The sequence below is a fragment of the Magallana gigas genome, chromosome 3 (genome assembly GCF_963853765.1).
Source record: "Magallana gigas chromosome 3, xbMagGiga1.1, whole genome shotgun sequence".
Lineage (NCBI taxonomy): Eukaryota > Metazoa > Mollusca > Bivalvia > Ostreida > Ostreidae > Magallana > Magallana gigas.
The window spans coordinates 57983574-58004891 of NC_088855.1; the positions used below are offsets into that span (position 1 = coordinate 57983574).

The following is a 21318-nucleotide window of genomic DNA, read 5'->3' on the forward strand; positions in this document are numbered from 1 at the left end:
TTACAAGATGGATTTTCATTGTTTTTACCAAAGATTTTAGCCCCGGTACACCCGCTAGTAGTATGAAGCATCACTGAAAGAATCTTAAATTTTTGTAGGCATCTTTCATTTACTAGATCTTGACCCTAACGACTACATGTTTATGAATTATAATTGTATTGGTCAGAAATTGGCCAATAGAAAATGTTTTTAGTGGAAGTAAAGAACCTGGGTTTTTAGGGGTTGATCACTTATAGCATCTAGTGCCACTTGGCTACGGATACGGGTTTTCTAAAGTTATTTTTTAAAATTATCATTAGTTTTTCCTGGCCGACCTGATGCACTTCGCATTTTTTCGTTCATGTGTAATATGACCATTATATTACAATTATGTCAGGTCGAAATACAAGATGGGGTTTTTGTATTTTATAATGTAATTAAATATTGTGTTGAAATTAAAATGCAAAAATTACGGCATTCAGCCCACATGCACGGCTAGCTGTCATACATTGCACCTGTATGTTGTTTATATTTATAGTAAGTGAAATAAATAATATACTTGTATTTTGTCACATGATGTACAATTTAAAACTTTTTTTGTAAAATCTTTAAACATTGATACTACTATTAACACAAACAAAATTATAAGGCAAAGATGAATTGACTGTTCGTTCTCCTATCATCTCTTTAGCGTCTTTTATAATTTGCTTGTTTTACGGATCCCGAAACCCATGACACTCCCCCACTTTTTGCAATGCTCTTGTTGTAAATTTTGAATTTATTGTGTGGATGTAAATTTACAACATGACAACTCTATCTATGTACTTGATCGTTGTCAAGTTGTAAATTTTGTATTTACTGCCACCCGGTAAATTCAAAATTTACAACATGACAAATAGCATAACGGTTTTCATACTCTAAGCCAAAATAGCTAGAAAAAAATTGCCTTGCATGTTTACAAGTAACATGATACGAAACTTCCTGAATGAATGACTTCAAGATTCCCTCTTTGGCTAAAAAGCACCCAGCTCTCATTGTACTGCCAACTAACAGCTACAAGTCTCCTTCTCTTTTCATAAACCTTGACTTAATATCGGGTAGTTCTTGTTTAGCTTTGTTCTGGCCTTCTACTCGTAATATGTATATCCTCTCTGATATTGTAGGTTTTCCCCATCTTTGATTTTTAATCTTTCCTTTAAGATGTCACAATGTTTATTTGTTTTCTTTAAGTGCTAGTATTTTTTTGCTACTCCTGGTGGTTGTCGTTCATTGCAATGTCACTGTATATTATTGTTGCCACGTATTCAGTCTTCATGTCTGATTCTACCAATGATGCCTCAGAAAGATATCCATTTCAGATATTAAATTCACTTGTTGCTGTCAGATTCTGCATTGTGACAATCGACGAATTGGATGTGGATGTGGATACTCAGTTTCCTTAAATTTTGGAGGTATTTTTCACAACCACATGTACTTCTTGAATTCAGACTCACAGTCCTTTGTCAGACCTTTTATATATCATTTTTAGCTTACCTGAGCTGAAAGCTCAAGTGAACTTTTCTGATCACATTTTGTTCGTCGTCTGTCTGTCCGTCCGTCCGTCTTAAACTTTTCACATTTTAAACTTCTTCTCTAAAACCACTCGACCAATTTCAACCAAATTTGGCACAAAGCATCCCTATAGAAAGACGATTATAAATTGCAGAAATGAAAGACTGATCTTATTTTAAAACTGAGAAAACCTCGAAACTGTAGAATTTAAAAAAATCTTCTCAAGAACTACTGAGTCAAATTCAACGTTATTTAGCATAAATAATCCTTATTGAAAGGAAAGACCGATGTTATTTTTAAACTGAGAAAACCTCGAAACTGTAGAATTTTAAAAAATCTTCTTAAGAACTACTGAGTCAAATTCAACGTTATTTAGCATAAATAATCCTTATTATCCTTATTGAAAGGAAAATAAATATTGCCAAAATTATCGGCGAATTCTGTTTCAAATTTGAGTAATTTACAAAAATAAAAATAAAGAGATAATCGCGGTCAATCAGTTTGTAACTTCGGGTTCGATGTTCCAAATCGAAAACGAAAGTTCTTTTGTTTGAATGTTGACTCAAGACAAACGGGTCAAACTGACAAAGATAAATTTGCCCGTTGTGCAGTAGTTTACGTACGAAGGGATATTTGAAACATGCCAATATATTTGTGCCGGTTTCGAGAAGTGAATTGAGGTTAAATCTTTCAAAGCGTTGACATTTTCACTCGTGACCGTGTTTTTATGTTGTTTTGAATTTCGTTTATGCTTTATGGAAATATCGCCTGTATTTTGGTATGTTTACTTATCGAATCAAATATAGACTTCGGTAAATCAGACAGTTAATTGTTTACCTGCGTAAAATGAGCAAAATCTGATGCACTAACAACATATATTATAAATACTATAAATTCTATTGGTAATTCGGTACGATCTCTACGTTATGGTTGATTATAATGAAACGTGTTTTGTTAAGATGCTATGCATTTTCAGTCTAAACGGAGATTGTTTTTGCTGCTAGAAATATATATGTATATATATATATTATGAAAATAAATTGTGCTCTTTCTTTGGTTTTAATTTAGTGCATGTTTCTTTTGTTTTAATTGTTTACAATTTTCTCTTTACTAACCATATTCAGCTGTGTCAAGTTTCGAATTATGAGCAAGATACAGAGCTGTGCTCACAGAACTGGAGCCATGCTTTTGTTCATTAGCTCACCGAGACGAAGTCAGGGGGAGCTTATGCTATACCTTCGGCGTCGGCGTCGGCGTCCGGACCTGGTTAAAGTTTTTATTGCAGGTCCTGTATATAAGCTATTACTTGTCCTATCTTCACCAAACTTGCATGGATGATGCATCTGGACCTACTTATGGACTTGAAAGACTTGAATGCTGAATCTGATTCCTAAATTTCAGATGCTGGAGGAGGTTAAGGTTGTTGGACCAGGTTAAAGTTTTTGTTGCAGGTGCCCTTTGATAGCAATATCTAAGTTACTGCAGGTCCGTACTTCACCAAACTTGCATGGATGGTGTGTCTTATGAAACTGATGCACCAGACAGGCTCGAGTGCTGAATCTGAGCTTTAGGTTTTGGATGCTGGAGGAGGTTAAGGTTTTTGGAGCAGGTTAAAGTTTTTGTTGCAGGTGCCCTTTGATAGCAATATCTAAGTTACTGCTGGTCCTTACTTCACCAAACTTGCATTGATGGTGTGTCTTATGATACTGATGCACCAGGCAGGCTTGGGTGCTGAATCTGAGCCATAGGTTACAGATGCTGAAGGAGGTTACGGTTTTTAGAGCTGGTTAAAGTTTTTGTTGCAGGTGCCCTCTGATGATTATATCTTAGTTACTACTTGTCCTTACTTCACCAGACTTCCATGGATGGTGCGTCTTATGATACTGATGCACCAGACAGGCTTGAATGCTGAATCTGAGCCATAGGTTTTGGATGCTGGAGGAGGTTAAGGTTTTCTGAGATGGTTAAAGTTTTTGAAACAGGTGCCCTCTGATGATTTTATCTTAGTTATTACTTGTCCTAACTTCACCAGACTTCCATGGATGGTGCGTCTTATGATACTGATGCACCTGACAGGCTTGAATGCTGAGTCTGAGCCATAGGTTTCAGATGCTGGATATGGTTAAGTTTTTTGGAACAGGTCACATATTTAATAGATAATAGTACTATTTCAAACTTGCATAGTTGATTAAACTGTAATATGAATGAATCACAGAGGAATCATCAGATGCAGAGCCTGATCTCCATTATCAAGGATGCTAAAAAATATATCTTAGTTATTACTGGTCCTAACTTTTCTAAACTTGCATGGATGGTGCGTCTTATGATACTGATGCACCTGACAGGCATGAATGCTGAATTTGACCCATAGGTTTCGGATGCTGGAGGGAGGTTAAGGTTTTAAGAGCTGGTGTTTTTGGAGCAGGTGCTCTCTTATGATTATATCTTAGTTATTACTGGTCCTAACTTCACAAAACTTGCATGGATGATGCATCTTATGATACTGATGCACCTGACGGGCTTGAATGCTGAATCTGAGCCATAGGTTTCGGATGCTGGATGAGATTTGTTTTTTTGGAACAATCACATATTTTATAGATAATAGCTTGCTTAGTTGATTTAACTATATTATAAATGAAGCGCAGAGGTAGCTTCAGATACAGATCTCCATTATCAAGGATGCTAAAAAAATTCTCCTATCTCAAACCTGCTTAATAGATGTGTTCGTTGTTAAATGATATAATATGATTCCTATGATATAGTATTGTATGATATGATACACTATTGTTTTATGTGATACAATATTATATCATATATCATATTGTAAAAAGTTATATGATACGATATGAAATTTTATCAAATTTTTTGTACATTATGATATGATATTGTATCATGATATTGTTATGTATAGAATTGTTTATTATAATACAATATTGTATAATATGATATTGTATAATATACTATTTAATCACATGCTATTTTATATGATATTGCAACATACAATATTGTATCATATGATATAATATTATAAATTATATTTTGTATCATATGATACGATATTGTATATCATATGAAAATGTATTATATGATATTGTATGATGTGATATTGTATCATTTAATACAATATAGTATAATATATTGTATGATATGATATAGTACTATATCACATGATATTGAATCAATTGATATAATACAATGTTGTATCTAATCTTATTGTATCATATGAAACAATATCCTATCATGTATCAAATAAACAATATCATACAATACAATATCATACTGTAATATTATACAATATAATATCAAATGTTACAATATTGTGATTTATTATGTGATATGATATTGTATCATATATTATTATATTGTATCATATAATATCAATATCATAATATATTATGATATTGTATTATGTGATCAAATACAATAATGTATAATAAGATACAATGTCATATCATATGTTACAATATCATATTTCATCATTATTTATTACAGTATTTGTTTGTAATATATGTAGGTATCATAGGATGCAATATCGTATTTTATATTATTGCATTGATAAACATTGTATCATATAATACCCTATGAAATGAACATATGATTATTATACAATTTTTTGACATATGATATTGTTATACGATATTGTGTCAAAACAGTATCCATGTATATCCAAGATCATTATTAACTATGATTTTGAAATAATATGATAAAAGTGGTCTCATAAAGGTGATTCCTCAGAAAGGTGATGCCTCGTCTCGGTGAGCTTTGTAATCTGTGATTACCTATGTTTCTGATAGGAAATACCAAGTTATGTACCCGGCATCTTGCTTATAATTATATACGATTAACGTTGAAATTTTGATAGATCTATAGAAATGTCTTGCCAAAGGGATGATATGCTGTAACTACCTTTTGGTGCACCTTCTTTAATGATGAATTGCATAAAATCTACATTTCTGGTGCACGTTCTTCGACGATAAAATGCATAAAACCTACACTAAAAGATGGGTGAATAAGGCGTGCAAAATGCCCATATGAGGAATGATTAGATACTGCAAAATTAAAATATCATTAAATCTAGTAATTGGTTTTAAAAATAATTAGAAACAATGTATATTTAACGTAACAATTGAATATAGTTAGAAATTACCCTTTTGTAAACTTGTATCATAACATATCAAATATATTTAATTGAAAAAAGTGTTAAATTTGAAGTAGTATTTTACGACTAAACCAAATGGGCAGTTGTACCATCTCATTCCCTTATGTTATTTTAATAGTTTTTCGAACACAAGTATATGAAAACGACGCCTTTAAAACTTAAATTTTTCCATAGTCCTGACACATTATAATTATGAGAATAAAAGCATTATCGCTGTTCTCAAAATATGATTGCAACGGAAAATCATCTTTGTAGACATTTGTTGTTTTTTAATAAAGATGAAAAAAATGGATGGGCCTTTGTACAAAAGAGCCACATGCCTGCCAAAACATTGATTTGAATTATAGCTCTTTAACATATGTGACAAAATTTGACAGTTAAGTTTATTCTTCAACCAAGTGAGTAAGGATATGAAACGTCATACGAAATGAATGCATGCCTGGTAAATGACAATCGTTTATAATGGAGAAGGCCAATTAAATTTTCAATGTTTTTAATTTGAGGAATTGAGCGCATTTATTCTTGTGCATTGAGGTACAATTTTCTTCTTTCACATATAGGATTATAAAAAATAAAATACAACAACTAGTAAACAGTGGAGGGAGGGAGAAAATGTACCTTTATGCTCTCATGTATTTAAATCTTTTTATAAAGTGATGAGGGGGGGGGGGGGGGGGGCTAAAATAAAGGTAACTGGAAGTTAACCGTGAACACAACTGAAAATTTAGTTATTTTTATTGCATATAATCTTATTTTCGGTAAAAATGTTATTCCATAAAGGTTAATATGTCAAAAATTAAGTATATGCTAAAATAAGTGTAAAATTCGGATATTCATTTTGGTTAATCTACTGAGGGGCCACATGCCACAATATCCTTTGAACGACCATGTAAAACCAGTGTTGCTCAGGTGAGCGATGTGGCCCATTGGGCCTCTTTTTGTTAATTACTGTGGTTTTATTTATATTCAAGGGTATCAATTTTCGTGGATAAAGTGAAAATCACAGTTTCAAGGACACGTAAATTCGAGGCCAATGACCCTATCAATGCAAAATCTTAATAGAAATTGCACTTCAAGGAACATTTAATTTCGGGGATCAACGTAACAACGAAATCCACGAAAATTGGTATTCAACGAATATTAATGAAACCACAGTATGCTTTTTCACTTGAGGGGAATTATTTTGTAATTTTTGCGTATCGAATCAAATAGCGACTTCGGTAAGTCAGACAGTTAATTGTTTGGTTATTGGTACGATCTCTACGTAATGGTTGATTAATGCAACGTGCTCTGCATTTTCAGTCTAAACGGAGATTGTTTTCGCTGCTCTCTCTCTCTCTCTCTCTCTCTCTCTCTCTCTCTCTCTCTATATATATATACACACACAAAACAAAATGCGACAATCCAAATTAAATGAATTGTTTACTGTTAGCGCTTTCAGCCATGTCGGCTCATCAGACAGTTATACAAAATTTTGTATAACTGTCTGAAGAGCCGACATGGCTGAAAGCGCTAACAGTAAACAATTTAGTTAATTTGGACTGTCGCATTCTGTTTTGTTTATTTAAGTATTTTTTGCTGTACCAAGGCTTTAATTATATATATATATATATATTAGAGAAAAATAAATTGTGCGCTTTCTTTGTTTTAGTGCATGTTTCTTCTGTTTTAATTGTTTGCAATTTTCTCTTTACTAACCATATTCAGCTGTGTCAAGTTTCGAATTATAAGCAAGATACTCACAGAGAGGCCATGCTTTTGTTTACTCTGAATAGGAAATACCAAGTTTAAAAATCTTAAGTTGAATGTAATAAACTCTTGTGAACAAAAATTGACTCAAACTAAGCAGAATTGTGAGTTCTGTATCTTGCCCACAATACTACGATAGACACTGACATTTTGATTTATCACTGGAAATGTCTCGCTAAACATTAAATACTTGTACAGAAATATTAAAAGGATAATATGCTGTAACAATTTTCTGGGGCCCCCTCCTTTTACGATGAATCTACACCAACTTTGATGGTTGATCAGACACAATTAAATAAAAACGACCCCCCAAAACAGTTTAAAACATTACTGTTACAGGGATAATTGTATTATCGCTATTATTTAGAAAGTATTATAGCGGAAAATCATCTTGATTTGTAGCCATTTGTTAACGTAGATTTTGAATAAAGATGAAAATAAAGGGCGAGCCTTAGTAAAATAGAGTTATATGCCTGTCAAAACATTGCAGTCGCAGGCTCATTGAGAAGGGGGGGGGCTAGACCTTATCAGAAATCTTGACAAGCAAAAAAAAAAGATTTTGAGTACGGCTATGTCAAAAGTGTGTGTGTGGGGGGGGGGGGGGTGGGGGTTGGAAGGCGGGCCTCCCTCAGTTCTGTCGCCTATGCATTGATTATAATAGCTCTTTAACATCTCACAATACAACGTTTTTTATTGGAGTGTATTCATCGATCAAGTGAGTAAGGTTATAAATCGTCACACGAGTTCATGCCTGGCAAACAACAATCGTTTATTATGCGAAAGACCAATTAAATTTTTGAATGTTTTTAATTTGAGCGCCTTGAGGTACAATTTCCTTCTTTCACATAAAGAATTTTTTTTAAATAAAATACAATAACTAGCTAGTACAATGTAGTTGAAGATGAATATGTACCTATATGCATAATCTCAATATTTGCTCAGGTGAGCGATGTGGCCCATTGGGCCTCATGTTTTTTATTGTCAGTATATTAAAACAGATAATAATGTTTTTCATGATAATATTAACTATAAATATAAACACGCGTATGGAAATGTAAAACTAAGAGTAAGTACGTATCCATGCTGGAAGATCACTTTAAAAAGGGATTGCATGTACATGTACATACTTGTACGGGTTTTTTAATGATTCGTTGCATTCCTTTAAATAAACTTGCACAACTAATAACAGAGCGCATTTTTGGAAGCATGCCTCTGTTTATCGAGCCAAGCCGCTCATTCCTATGTCGGGTTGAAACTTGCACTAAATAGACTAATCTGAGTAAACTCTGATAAATGGATGATTCTCATCATATACAAACACTTTGTAGCATTTGATAAACCTTCCTTTTTGAGAAAAATGCAAGCAAAATATGATAATTAACATTGATATGAAATACAAAAGTTCATCGATCCAGATCCAGATCGAACGCAATTCAAAGCAGCATTTCATATGCACCAACTAAAGCATTCAACAAATTGATTCTCCAACAATGTGAGGCATGTCGTAACTTGAGCTCCCTCAGGATTATTATAAATGACTTGGATTCTTTTAAGGCAAACATCACGCCCTATTTATTTTGTTTTTGTTTTTTGCTTTCTTGTGAGGATAAAAGGATCTGTCTTATGTTCGTAACAACGGAACCCATTGTAACCATTTGTAGAAAATTCTTCATGATGACCTATAATTTATGTTGACATTATTGACAAAAATCAATATTGATTGAAGCACAGAACATTTTCCTTCTGTTTTCCCCCTTCAAAGATCTGTCATTATTGAAACGATGTGATAGGCAGCGTAAAACACAAAACTATTTCATAAATACCTCGGTTAACTCCTAACTAGAATGCAGAGATTATAATCGACTGGGTATTCGGTACACCTGAGAGAGAAGGCCTCATATTTCGTAAGGTATTTAAACAGGGAAATATATCTACCTCTTTATATTTACCTAGTTATGTTTGGACAGCTACTATCGGCCAGATAACACTGCTTGGCAGGATTTATCTTCTGACAGGATGGATCTGTTCAAGGTAAATTTTTTTTATTTTGTAAAAGAAAAGAAATAAAACATTTATCAAGTTAATGTAACTATAAGTTAAGTAAGAAAGTTTTGGCCTCTTTAATGCATATTTTTTATATGTCAACAAGCAAGATAATTATATCAACATGCAACATAATGTGTCAACATGCAACATTACTATTTGACATGTAAGAAATATTAGTATAAATTGACAAATAATTGATATATTTAATTATTGATATTGATAATGATATCATGATTTTTATTCACGTGATTCTTTTAAGAATTGATAAATTTGCATTTATTTTGTTTGCACAAACAGGTGGAAGTATAGAACACAAGTTTTAAACTTCCTTTATATCGATTACCACAGGACGGCACAGTGTTCCCTATTGAAAACTCTGATAAACACATTACAATTCTTTAAAACAATGACACTTACGAAGATAAGTTTCATTGGAGTAATAAGATTTTGTCGGACATCCGCTGAAATTTGTGTTGCTGACACAACTACTAATAAAGTCAATGCGAGCGTCTGTTTGATACGGGTTGTATATGCCACAAAAACCTAATATAAAGACAAGTTTTGAGATTATTGGAATTGTAAGAAATTTTATAATATTTTATCGATCGTTTGATAATAATTTTCATTTTTTAACCCTTTAATAATACAGAATATCATTTTTTGCTACAACCTTTCAAAATATTTTGAAAATAGCATGAAATTTTTGAAAAGTACGGAAAAATTGCTAGCTACGATGAATTATTTGTATAAACAATTTTGATGATATTGGCACCTCGTTGTAATAATTTAACTGTAAGACATATTTCCACAGACTCGTTCAGAAAAATTGTTGGAAGACAGTGATACTCCTGGGAATTATTGCAGACTTCGGTAGATCTCTGCATCCATGATGCCTCGTTAGTAGGACATTCCCCCGAAACAGTAGACATGGTAGGGTTTACCACAATCTGGAAAACAAAGCATTTAATGTTTTTGTAACACCTTTTTCTCAAAAGAAACAATTTCTAAAACGCCAAAAGGACATTTCAATACATGAGTGCAGTCAACAGAGCGGGTACTACGTAAAAGAAAGCTGGCGAGTGCCCTAGAGCTAAACAGGCCTCCGTAACGCATGAAGAGTCCGCTCTAACCGAAGACAAGGGCTGGTACGTCCCATGTGTTTTAAGAGCCATTCTTTGTAAGCATTTAAACACGCGTGCAAATCCCCATATCAAGATACACATGTATATATTTAAAAAAAAGATGATAAAAGAACATGAGATTAAGAGAATTGACAGTTTGACCATTTATCAAAATGCTACCAAAAAGAAAAAGCTTTTAGGAAAAAGCCTTCTAGGAATCCGAGATTAGCATCTCTTATGACCATTTAAACGTATTCAAATTGCTTTTATACTGATATCAAGATCAAAATACTAGAAAAATGTTTGTAGAGTTTGATAAATTTAAGAAAAAAACGAGTCACAACGGGCAACTCTAATAAGAAAATTAACACCAGCATGGCTAACAAAAGAAAAATCGAGAAATACACATATGTAAGGACGTATACTGGGATGCATGCATGTATGCGCATGATTGTTAACATATTATTTAATTTATACATTTTAAAGATAGGACAGTGAGTAAAAGTATAGAATTTTATACTGAGGAGTGGAAACTGTATTTTGTTGGCCATACCATATATTAAGTATTTTTCTAATTTTATTGAATTAATATTTTCCCGCCAAAAGTTTGGTGAGCGATTGGCAAATTTATCATGTGACATGACTGACCGGATAGACTGGTTTGACCCTGAGGGTGTTCTATTATATTTTTGCTCAGAGTCCAGGTAGGAGAAGGTGTGTTAATTAATTGTCTGAATGATTTAAAGATCTGGTATGTTTGGTTTTAGTCTATATAGTTTTCTATTTCAGTTATTCAGTCATTGAGATTTGGATTTAAGTATAGGTTATATTTATTAATAATTAAGTACTGCTCCGTGTAAGAGTCAGGCAGGCCCTATGCGGGCATTACACACATTAAATTTTTAATTTGTTAATTTCTTTTAAATTGTCATTAAAATTAAACCTCTTTAACTTTATGAATTAAAAAAAATTCATTTCTTTGGTATATTGTGATATTCACCCCGAAGGTAAATAATGGGTTTGGTTGAATTTCTATAGAATATCATTAAAATTCACCCATTTTAAATTAATGATATTTACAAAAAGCATTCAAAGAAATTGCTTTTCATGATAAAATATTTTTATTTTAATTTTTGCTTTCATATTGAATTGTTTTTTGTGTTTTCTCCATGCTATTAAATATTTTGCTTCTAAAGTTAAGTCCCTTCTCCCAATTTTAACCACAAGAGTTATCTCCCGTTTCCCATAATGCATCGGGGCATCAATATGGCAGACTCCATTGAAAGATGCTCTATTAGTGTTTATTCCTCAACTTGTTGTGATTTTTCACCTCTTCATCCATCAGAAACAAATTTGACTAGATTAAAAGACTGCAAGAGAGGTATTGTTTCACATCTAATCAAAAATGGAGTTCGATCTGGTGTAAAAGGAGAGGCTGATGTGTTCAGTGAAGCAGATCTAATTTGCAAGCGGGTTGGACTCTTCACTGTCGAGGAAACATTCACAGTTTGTCCCTATCACAGAGATTTTCTAGGTATTCACTGGCGTCCCAAGACCTCTTGTCAGTATCCTAACCATAAGGGAACTGCCAAACCATATCGGAGTTTTAACTCGCGCATGTGTAAGCGGATGATTTCTGCGTTTGGAATTTTAGTGCCAGTCGGTTCTGGTAAGTTATTCTTATATTCATCATGTTTATATTCAGCAAGATTTTGAACAGAAGCTATTTAAATTCTAAAATGAGACACAGTAACAGTAAAATATCTCGCAAGGGTTAATTAAAATTTTCATGACCCTGCATGGACAAAAACTTGGGGGGGGGGGGTTTCTACATTGGTCTATGTACCTGATACAAGTACATATACATGTATAATCATAGTCTGTCCCAAGTTATTGCTTTCATCAATTTTTGATGATTTTTGATTAAAAATACACATCTATGTGAAAGAAATACAGTTGAAATTGATAAAAGAAAAAATATCAAAGATATCTTCATTTACACATACTGTCATTTTTCACTCTGACATAAATTTTCACAGGAATGATAACAAATTCCTAAGTGAATTTATAATGGAAATTTTTACATCTTTTTACCATTAGGAACTCACTTGGAATACTTATTTTTCAATGTATTATAGCTATTTCATGACTGTTTCAATGGAAAATCCCCTGAAGTGGTAGAGGGGGCATTTCAAAACAGGTAATCCAACCTGAACATTTATCATATTTGTGGATGAACGTAGTTTGAGCACAAAGCCTTTAAGCAAAATCTTGGGGCAGAGTATATATAGCTACGAATTCCAAATTGCATGTATTTTCATATCTGATTCAATCAGTAGATTTATTTGATCAGCTGATGATTGGTAATTTAAATGCTTTTATACCAGCATGTATTAGAATTTTCATCAACCATACATTATATGATAAAAAACATTTTTTGCATGTACAATTAGGAGGCCCAGATGGTATATTCCATCAGGCAATACTTATTCAGAAAAACTGAATGAATTTGGCATCAGGCATACAATGCTCATAAATGCCCTCTTCATATCAGAAGTGAAGGTTGCATATACAATGAACTGAGTAAACATGTTATCATACATACAATGTATTACAATGGTTAAACACGCTCACTTTAGCTCTCACACATATATACATATAAAGATATATATAATTATAAACAAGAAAATAAACATTGAAATGTTCATCAATGTAAAAAAAAAAAGCTAAAGAACACTCTAGGGATATGATAAATCTGTCATTTAAAATTTACCTCTAGAAGTAAAGAAGAGTTGTAAGTCAATTATTATGATGGACTTATTATACAGAGATATATTTTTAAAAAATGATAAATTTAATACTTTTCTCTTAAAATTTTAGGAATATGCAGAAAATGCCATGAATCTTCCGAATCAATAGGAGAGGTAACAAATGCAATCTTATTTTACTACTGTTAATTTCCCGTTGTATAAAATAAGTTACTTATCCATAGTTGCATAATAGTATATGAATGTGAGTTAAGGCAATTGAGGCATGGGAATTTTTAATTCACCTAAGTCAGATGACCTATTACATGTACTTTCCGTTTTTATCCGTCGTCATGCTTCATTGGATGTGTGTTATCATTAAGGCTGGGCTCTATTGAATGTACATGTTACATGTATAATGAAAGGTCATGAGGTTGGTAACCATTGTATTTATATAAGTCCTAGTGCCAAGCATCATACATGTATGCACAAAATATCAAATCCATGCATTTTTCAGTTTTTGAGATGTAAGGGGTGTTTCAGACAAAGACTCCAGGTAAAGTGATCTGTAAGTGTAAATTGCTCTGCTCAGTAGGCAACACAAGAATATGTAGGTCTGTGTGCTGTGATAAAAAGAAATGATTGTGTCCAAGTTTAATTAAATTGTAAAATATATTATCTTTATTAGGTTGAAGTTCCCATAGAAGACAACAGAGAACATACAACAGACTCTCTCAAAAACCAGAAGTCTTCATGTACTGATGCTGTATGTAAAACTCATGTCTTGCAGTCAATATTTTGTTAATTTAAAGTGTTTTGAACCTTTCAAGTTGTATTCAACATGTATGGTATTTAAAACCACATAATCAGTGATATCATATGTACATTATACATATATTACATGGCTTCGAGGGCGACATACCAGAATATTTGACCCGAGGTGACAGGAAAGCCCTGGAGTGTTATGTCGCCCGATGCCGAAGGCAGAGGGCGACGTAACACTCCAGGGCTTTCCTGTCACCGAGGGACAAATATTCTGGTATTGTCGCCCGAGAAGACATGTAATATATGTTATATAACATTTTTAAACAAATCAAACTCGGGTTATCAACATATATTTATTTAATTCACAAGGCAGAGGCAAATGTTTTTAAAACACTCACGCTTGAGTTTATCACTTTTGTCGTATTTGCGGAATTTTTTCATCAATTAAACTATCGAGATCATATGAATTAAGATGAACAAACCGCAGATGTTGGCCTGACATGTTTAAAATTCGCGGATCTGTTTACGTTTGCTTAGCAACTGGCTCGTTGAATTTCGAACCCGACGTAATTAATATGCAGAATTCTTGCACGCGATGGTGATATTACAGTTTCGGGAGGGCAATATAACTATTTCCTGTGAAATATAACTGTTTCCGGGAGGGCAATATAACTGTTTCCGGTGTGATTTAGCAATTTTCAGGGCATAGTAATAAAATTATCTCATTTGTGACATAACGAGAAAACTTATTCAAAAATGTTATATAACAATTTATACTACATCAAGAAAAGTAAAGGGATAAAATTATGCATTTATAGAGGCTGTTTCAGAATAATTTCAAATTGTATATTTTGCCAATGATGAAATTTGAATCAGCAAGTTTTGCATGATCATTAAGACAGGCATTTAAAATTGCTTCATGCAGCTCTGACTGTAGAGTATTGAAAGGCCTAAAAAAAAAGATATTAATTTCAGTATTTGGCTTTTATTTATGTGAATTATCAAATGAATATTCTTGGTGCAAATGTATGATTTCATTGCTATAACATTTCCATCATTTTTTTTCTCAGCCTTTGAATGAAACAAATGATGAAGCATGGACTTGCAGACTCCGTACAAGACAGACAGATACTTCCATTTATGAAGACTTAGTACCGGTAAGTGTTGAATGAATTTAATGAATTTCATGTAAACACCAAAAAATCTGAAGAAATACTGTAGTTATACTTCTTCACATACATTTGCATTAGGAGAGGCAGTCAGACTGTAAAGTGCATCAATTAAAATTGTAAATGTCATGAGAGTGAAAACCTTCTCCACACCCATATGAAGAGATTAGAAAGTAGTGGCCATGAAAAAGAACCCCAAATTGTTACATGTGCTCAAGTGGGTTATGTGGATCACATGTCAAACAAATATATATGTTGCAAAAACTAAAATTTGCTGTCATCAAAGTACATGTACATGCATAATATGCATGTATACATTGTAGTACATGTAGCTGTAATTTATTAATGTACATAACTTTTGATTTTGTAACAGAGTGATAGTCAAAGCAGTGCAGTTTGCAGCCAAAGTTTTTACTGGAGTCAGGAAGAGGAGGCACTTCCCCTTCAAGAAATTCAGTTGGCTGATGTTAATGCAGCCATCAACATCATAAGCCAAGGTCAAATTAGTCCTCTTCGCTCAAGACTAGGCACAGACTTGGTGGATGTTAAAGAACGACCTTAAAGGTGACTAAATTACACTAATGTATTAAGATTTAACTTTTTTTCTTGGATGAAAATAATACGAGACCATCATTGTTTCCATGCACAATAACATTTGTTTATTATACCCCCTGCAAACAATAATGGAGAGGGGTTATAGGAATCACCTTGTCCATCTGTCTTTGCTGGGCTTTAACTTTGTAATGGAGATTCAGTGATATCTCATACTTGGTATAAAGAATTGTTTATAACCTGAGGCTGTGTAATGAGTATGCCCCAAGATCATTCTACAAGTTCAAGGTTATTTGCAAAAAATGTACTGTCTACAACATAGAAGTTAATACTTGACACAAAGATAGCTTATGACTTTAGGGTTGTCATAATCTAAGCAAAGGTCATTTTGACAATTTCAAGGTTACAGGCAGAAAAAAGTGTTAAATTTGTGTTTGATGTATAATTTTCTAATTAATGAACATTAGTTCATTCTTCACACAAAGTTTAAATGTGTCTTGAAGTTATGTCCAAATTTACTCAAAGATTAGTTAATTGTGAGCATGCCCACAATGCCTCTGGTATCATATGCACAGGTGTAGCTTTTGTCTATTTTGTGTCATGCACTCTTAACTACCTGTATCTTAATTGTTTTTGTAATTATTAGGTACTACAAAAGGAAAGCAGAAGAGACTTGTACAGCTCTGCTAGATGCGATTGCTCCTCATCAAGGACAAAGACTTAAGAGAATAGTTTTACCAAGTTCAGAATCTTCTGATGATGACCTTTTCAATGTTGTTGGTGAAATGTACCACAATATCAAAGATGCAAATTTGAAATGTCAACTTTTGTCCTTGATAGTACACAGGTGTTCTTAGGCTGAACTATTGACAAAATTTCCAGAGATTACAAAACATCAGATAGACAAAGCTAGAAGACATGCTTTTGTATATGGTCCTGGATCAGATGTTCAACTAAAAGCATCTTCTCAACACAGAGAGAGAATCAATTATGCTAAGTTACAACATGCGATTGAATTTTTCAGTGACCCATCATTCAACGAGATTTCATCATACACTACAGGGAACCTAAAGCTAGATTCTGGAAACACTTTAGTAATTCCTGATATAGTTAGGACTATGATCCATTCAAATTTGATCAAACTTTACAATGCTTATTGCACTAGTATCAACTTTGAGCCTCTAAGTGAGTCGACTCTATATGAAGTGCTAAATGCATGCAGTGCCTCAAAACGGAAGTGCCTGAAAGGACTTGATAATATTGCAGTTGATGGTTCGTCAGCTTTTGACAGTCTGAGTAGCTTAGTAGATAAGCTTGATGAACCTCAACAATGGAAAAAAGAAATGAATGAGAAGCTGTTTTATGCACGACTGTACTTGAAGACTGACTACAAACTTCACATCAAGCGAGAGGATGAATGTGCTTTCCACTGCTTACAGTATGCACTGAGTGACCCCAAATCAAGCCTTCTTGGTGTTACATGTGATCATGAACATAACCAAAACTGCAGCAGATGTTATATATTTGGTGAGGCTGTGACAGAAATCCGTGAGGTCATCATAAAGACTCCATCAGAAGAGCAAGAGGTATTTTTGCAAGATTTAGAAATGTCCATTACCCAAGTAGAAGACTGGAGATCTCATATTGTAAGAACCGTGAATCAGGATGATGGAAGAATAGACGTTCTGCATGACCTGAAGAACAACGAAGTCCTAGTGATTTTAGACTGGGCAATGAAGTACTTGCCACAGATGTACCGGGAGAAAATGAAAGACTTCTGTGGTCAGAATGGTGTACACTGGCATGTATGTGTTGCAGTTTTCAAGGATCAAAATGGAAGTTTGGTGGTAAGCTAATGTATTAATATTACTCTTATACTAAGTAATTAGCAAAGGTCTGTCAATTGATTATCAGGGTTTTTTTGCCTACAGTGTTAGATATACTTGTGTTTAAAATGTGTATGGCATTTGAAAGTTTTGTTGTTTATGTTTAGAAAAAAAATGAAACTGTCTTACATTATAGGTCCATGTACCTTAAACAATTTTACTCTTTTGTACTTGTAGCACAAGACATTTACTCACATAATGGATTATGTGAAACATGACTTCTTTGCTGTTCTTTCACTACTAGAACATACACTAGTAACCATTAAACAACATATGCCAAACATTACGGAAGCTTACCTGAGATCAGACAATGCTGGGTGCTACCATTGTGGGCAGATATGGCTCTCCATACCATCATTGTCAGAGAGAACAGGTATTTTGGTTTTTGTTTTAATTTCTGCACAGTATACAAATACATGTATATTGTACAATGAAAGCATCTTACATAGTTGTAGCTTTGGAATTGCTTTTTGGATGTTGTTTATTTTTAAGAAATGAGTGTTTTTCCTTGCTTTTTGGTAATCATGATTTCATCAATCTTAAAAATAAGGTTTAAATGTTTAAATTTCTTTTTTATAGTCATATATTATCTGTTTGAACATTATGCAAATGAAAGTCTTATGCCCTTTAAAAGAACCTTTGAGAATGTATATATATATACATTCATGTATATAAAAGCATTGAATCGTTATTTTTGGAAAGATGAAGTATTATAAGTGCAATGGTGTGTGCAAACAAACTGAGTAACTTTCAAAATAAAAGCATAATTTACCTTAACATTTTGACCTTCTGTACATGTTATGGTGTTTAGAATGCTTTCCACACATGTTATAAGCAAAATACATGTGCATGTGTAATGTAAATGTACTGTAGTTATTAATATTATAAAAAAAATTATTTGTGACTGTGTATTTTATTATTTTAGGTATTACTGTGAAGCGTTATGACTATAGTGAAGCACAGAGTGGAAAGAGTTACTGCGATGCTAAAATTGCTCATATGAGGTCAAAGATGAGGATATTTTCTTCCGAAGGTCACAATATATGTACAGCAACCCAAATGAAGGAAGCAATTGATAGTGGAGCAGGAGTAAAGGGAACTTGCATTGCTGTTGTTGATGTTGATGTCACCAAACAAGAAGTCACAAACCATTCATGGAAGGGAGTGAGCTTCATATCGAACATAGAGTTCACATCAACAGGAATTAAGACATAGAGGGCCTACAGAATTGGAGATGGGCTTTAAGGATACAGAGAGTCTTCAGAAACTAGGACAAACCCAGTCGGCTACCTGTCTGAAAATCATCAGCGACTTTAACTATCCTGAGAACCATGGTAAAATTCATCTCAAGACGCCAAATACAGATGATGAATCAGGATCACATGATCGGTCTGATAGCATATCAAATGACGAGGAGGAGTGCAAGAACGAACCTACTGGAATGAACTCTAAATTGTTCTTTTGTCCTGAATATGGATGTGTGAAGTCATATCAGACTTTTGGTAAACTTAATGAGCATCTGCTCATTGGGAATCATGTGTTCAAAAAATTGTCAGAATCTTCAAGTGATAAAACAAAGAAACTATGGGCAGAAACGTGCAACAGTGTGCTGACAACTACTCGTCCTAGAGTTGAACATGAACCAGAGGCTTAAGACAGTGTGGATTTGCCAGTTCGAGGATGGGCTTTGAAGAAAGAAAAAAGATACAGCAGATTCTCTCAAAAAGTGAAGGATTTCTTGACTGATTTATTTAAGAAAGGGGAGGAAAGTGGTAGAAAGGAGAATCCCACAGCTGTTGCATTAGAGATGCGGAATCTGGTGGAAGATGGAAGAAAGAAGTTTTCACCGTGTGAATGGCTACAGCCAAGTCAAATTTCATCCTTTTTTTCACGACTTGCTGTAAATTCCAGTCAAGCAAATGTGATTTGTGCCGAAAAGCTTGGATTAGATGACAGTGACTTGCTGAGTGTTCTAAGTGAACTTCAAAATGCAGAAGTTTTTCAAAATATCGCTTGAACCTAGTTCATACTTGTCAACACAAATCACATTTGTTTTAGTCAAGTTTACATCCTAAGATATTTATATGGCATATCCATAACATAGTGTGGTCAAACTTAGTAATGCCATGTTGTTGATTTTTGTTTTGGATGTTATTTTCCCTTAGGCTTCTGCTGTGAATTTTGTACATCATCATTAGAAAATCCTCCATTTTATCTCACCCGATCTGAAAGCTCTATTGTGTTTTTCTGAGCAAATTTTGTTTGGAGTTGATGGTTTGACCTCTTCTCAAAACCACTGATGTAGAATCAAATTTGGCTAAATAAGGACCCATGGAGATAGGGTGGAGTCTTAATAGAAAATAAAACATACAGGATAAAAATCTAAATGGAAGACAGATAAGAACTTAGTATATAAGTTGTTTCTGAATGCTAGACTTTTTCTCTTTAAATTGTTGTTTTATTCTCTGGTTGATTGTTAAGGCCCTTAGGCCTCTTGTTTGGGATTGCATCAAAAGGTAAAAATAAACAGCCTTCTATTAATTTTGAGGTCAATGTAAATGGCAATTCCTATATACCAGTAATAATATATGTTTACTTATGACATCTGTATTTTTCTAATCTTTTGTAATTAAACTTTATGCAATAATGCTATACACTTTGCATAAGATCTCTATTAGGCAAAAAGGTCAATGTCACATGTTGCCATAGCAACCAATAATGTCACTTATTTATGATTCAATACCTTACTTTTGCTCTGTATATCATTTCTTTTTTAATTTAGTGGAACTATCAATTAATAAAATAATTTTGTTAAGGGGATAGAGGATTATATTCAGAATGTTTAATGTTAGAAATTGTCGAAATACGTTAAAAACGCCTTTTTTCCCCCAAAGTGTGTTTCATCAAAAAACTGAAAACGCAGAATTTTTATTTGATAATTTACATATCCTAAGGTTACAGTTTCTGAATTCATCAATGAAATTATACACACTGATTGCTTTTTCATGAATTTCCACTTAAAAGTAATTAAAATTTAGGCATTTTTGAGAATTGCTCAACTGGGCTATTTATAGATTTCAAGAATCAGTATTGCTTAGAAACATTAAAAAAAATCAAAACTTGAATTGTTGAAATAAATACATTTTTTATTATAGTTTTTGAAAATAACAAAAATTTCTTTATGAAATTTGCAGTGATTGATGGGTTTTGTGTTGAAAATACAGTAAAATTGTAATTTTCCTGCACATTTGTTTGTTCTTTCATCCAAGAATGATATCCAGTTGGTTACCATAGCAACGATTAACAATGAAAAAAAAAGTTATGTTCAAAGCTCAAGTCTGTGAACATACATTACATAAAAATGATCAAATATATTTTTCATCATGCACATGTGCCACCCTCTGCCTGAATCTTACATAGAACAGTACTTAACAAATTGCATGGTTAATTCATTTACAACTTACATTAAACGTGCCAACTTACAAAGAGGTGGATCCAACTTTAAGCTTAACTTCATTTCGGATCACTTTGGAATTTCAACACTTTGGATTAATTCGTACCTCCGATAACAACAATCATCCATACAAGTGACGT

At 33.2% G+C, this 21318-nt stretch overlaps 1 protein-coding gene across 2 annotated transcripts in view; it reads right to left on the reverse strand.

Annotated features, from left to right (window-relative positions):
• LOC117692664 (uncharacterized) overlaps positions 1–21318 on the reverse strand; it is a 356019-nt gene that overhangs the window by 330569 nt on the left and 4132 nt on the right. Inside the window, exons 2-4 of one of the 2 annotated variants that reach the window (XM_066080603.1) lie at positions 10257–10431; positions 9902–10027; positions 9388–9460 (exon numbers count right to left, since the gene is read on the reverse strand). In XM_066080603.1, the coding sequence (XP_065936675.1) occupies positions 9388–9460; positions 9902–10027; positions 10257–10431 (374 nt within the window). Of the gene's footprint in view, positions 1–9387; positions 9461–9901; positions 10028–10256; positions 10432–21318 lie in introns of those variants that run through there. The other variant, XM_066080604.1, reaches the window with a different exon arrangement.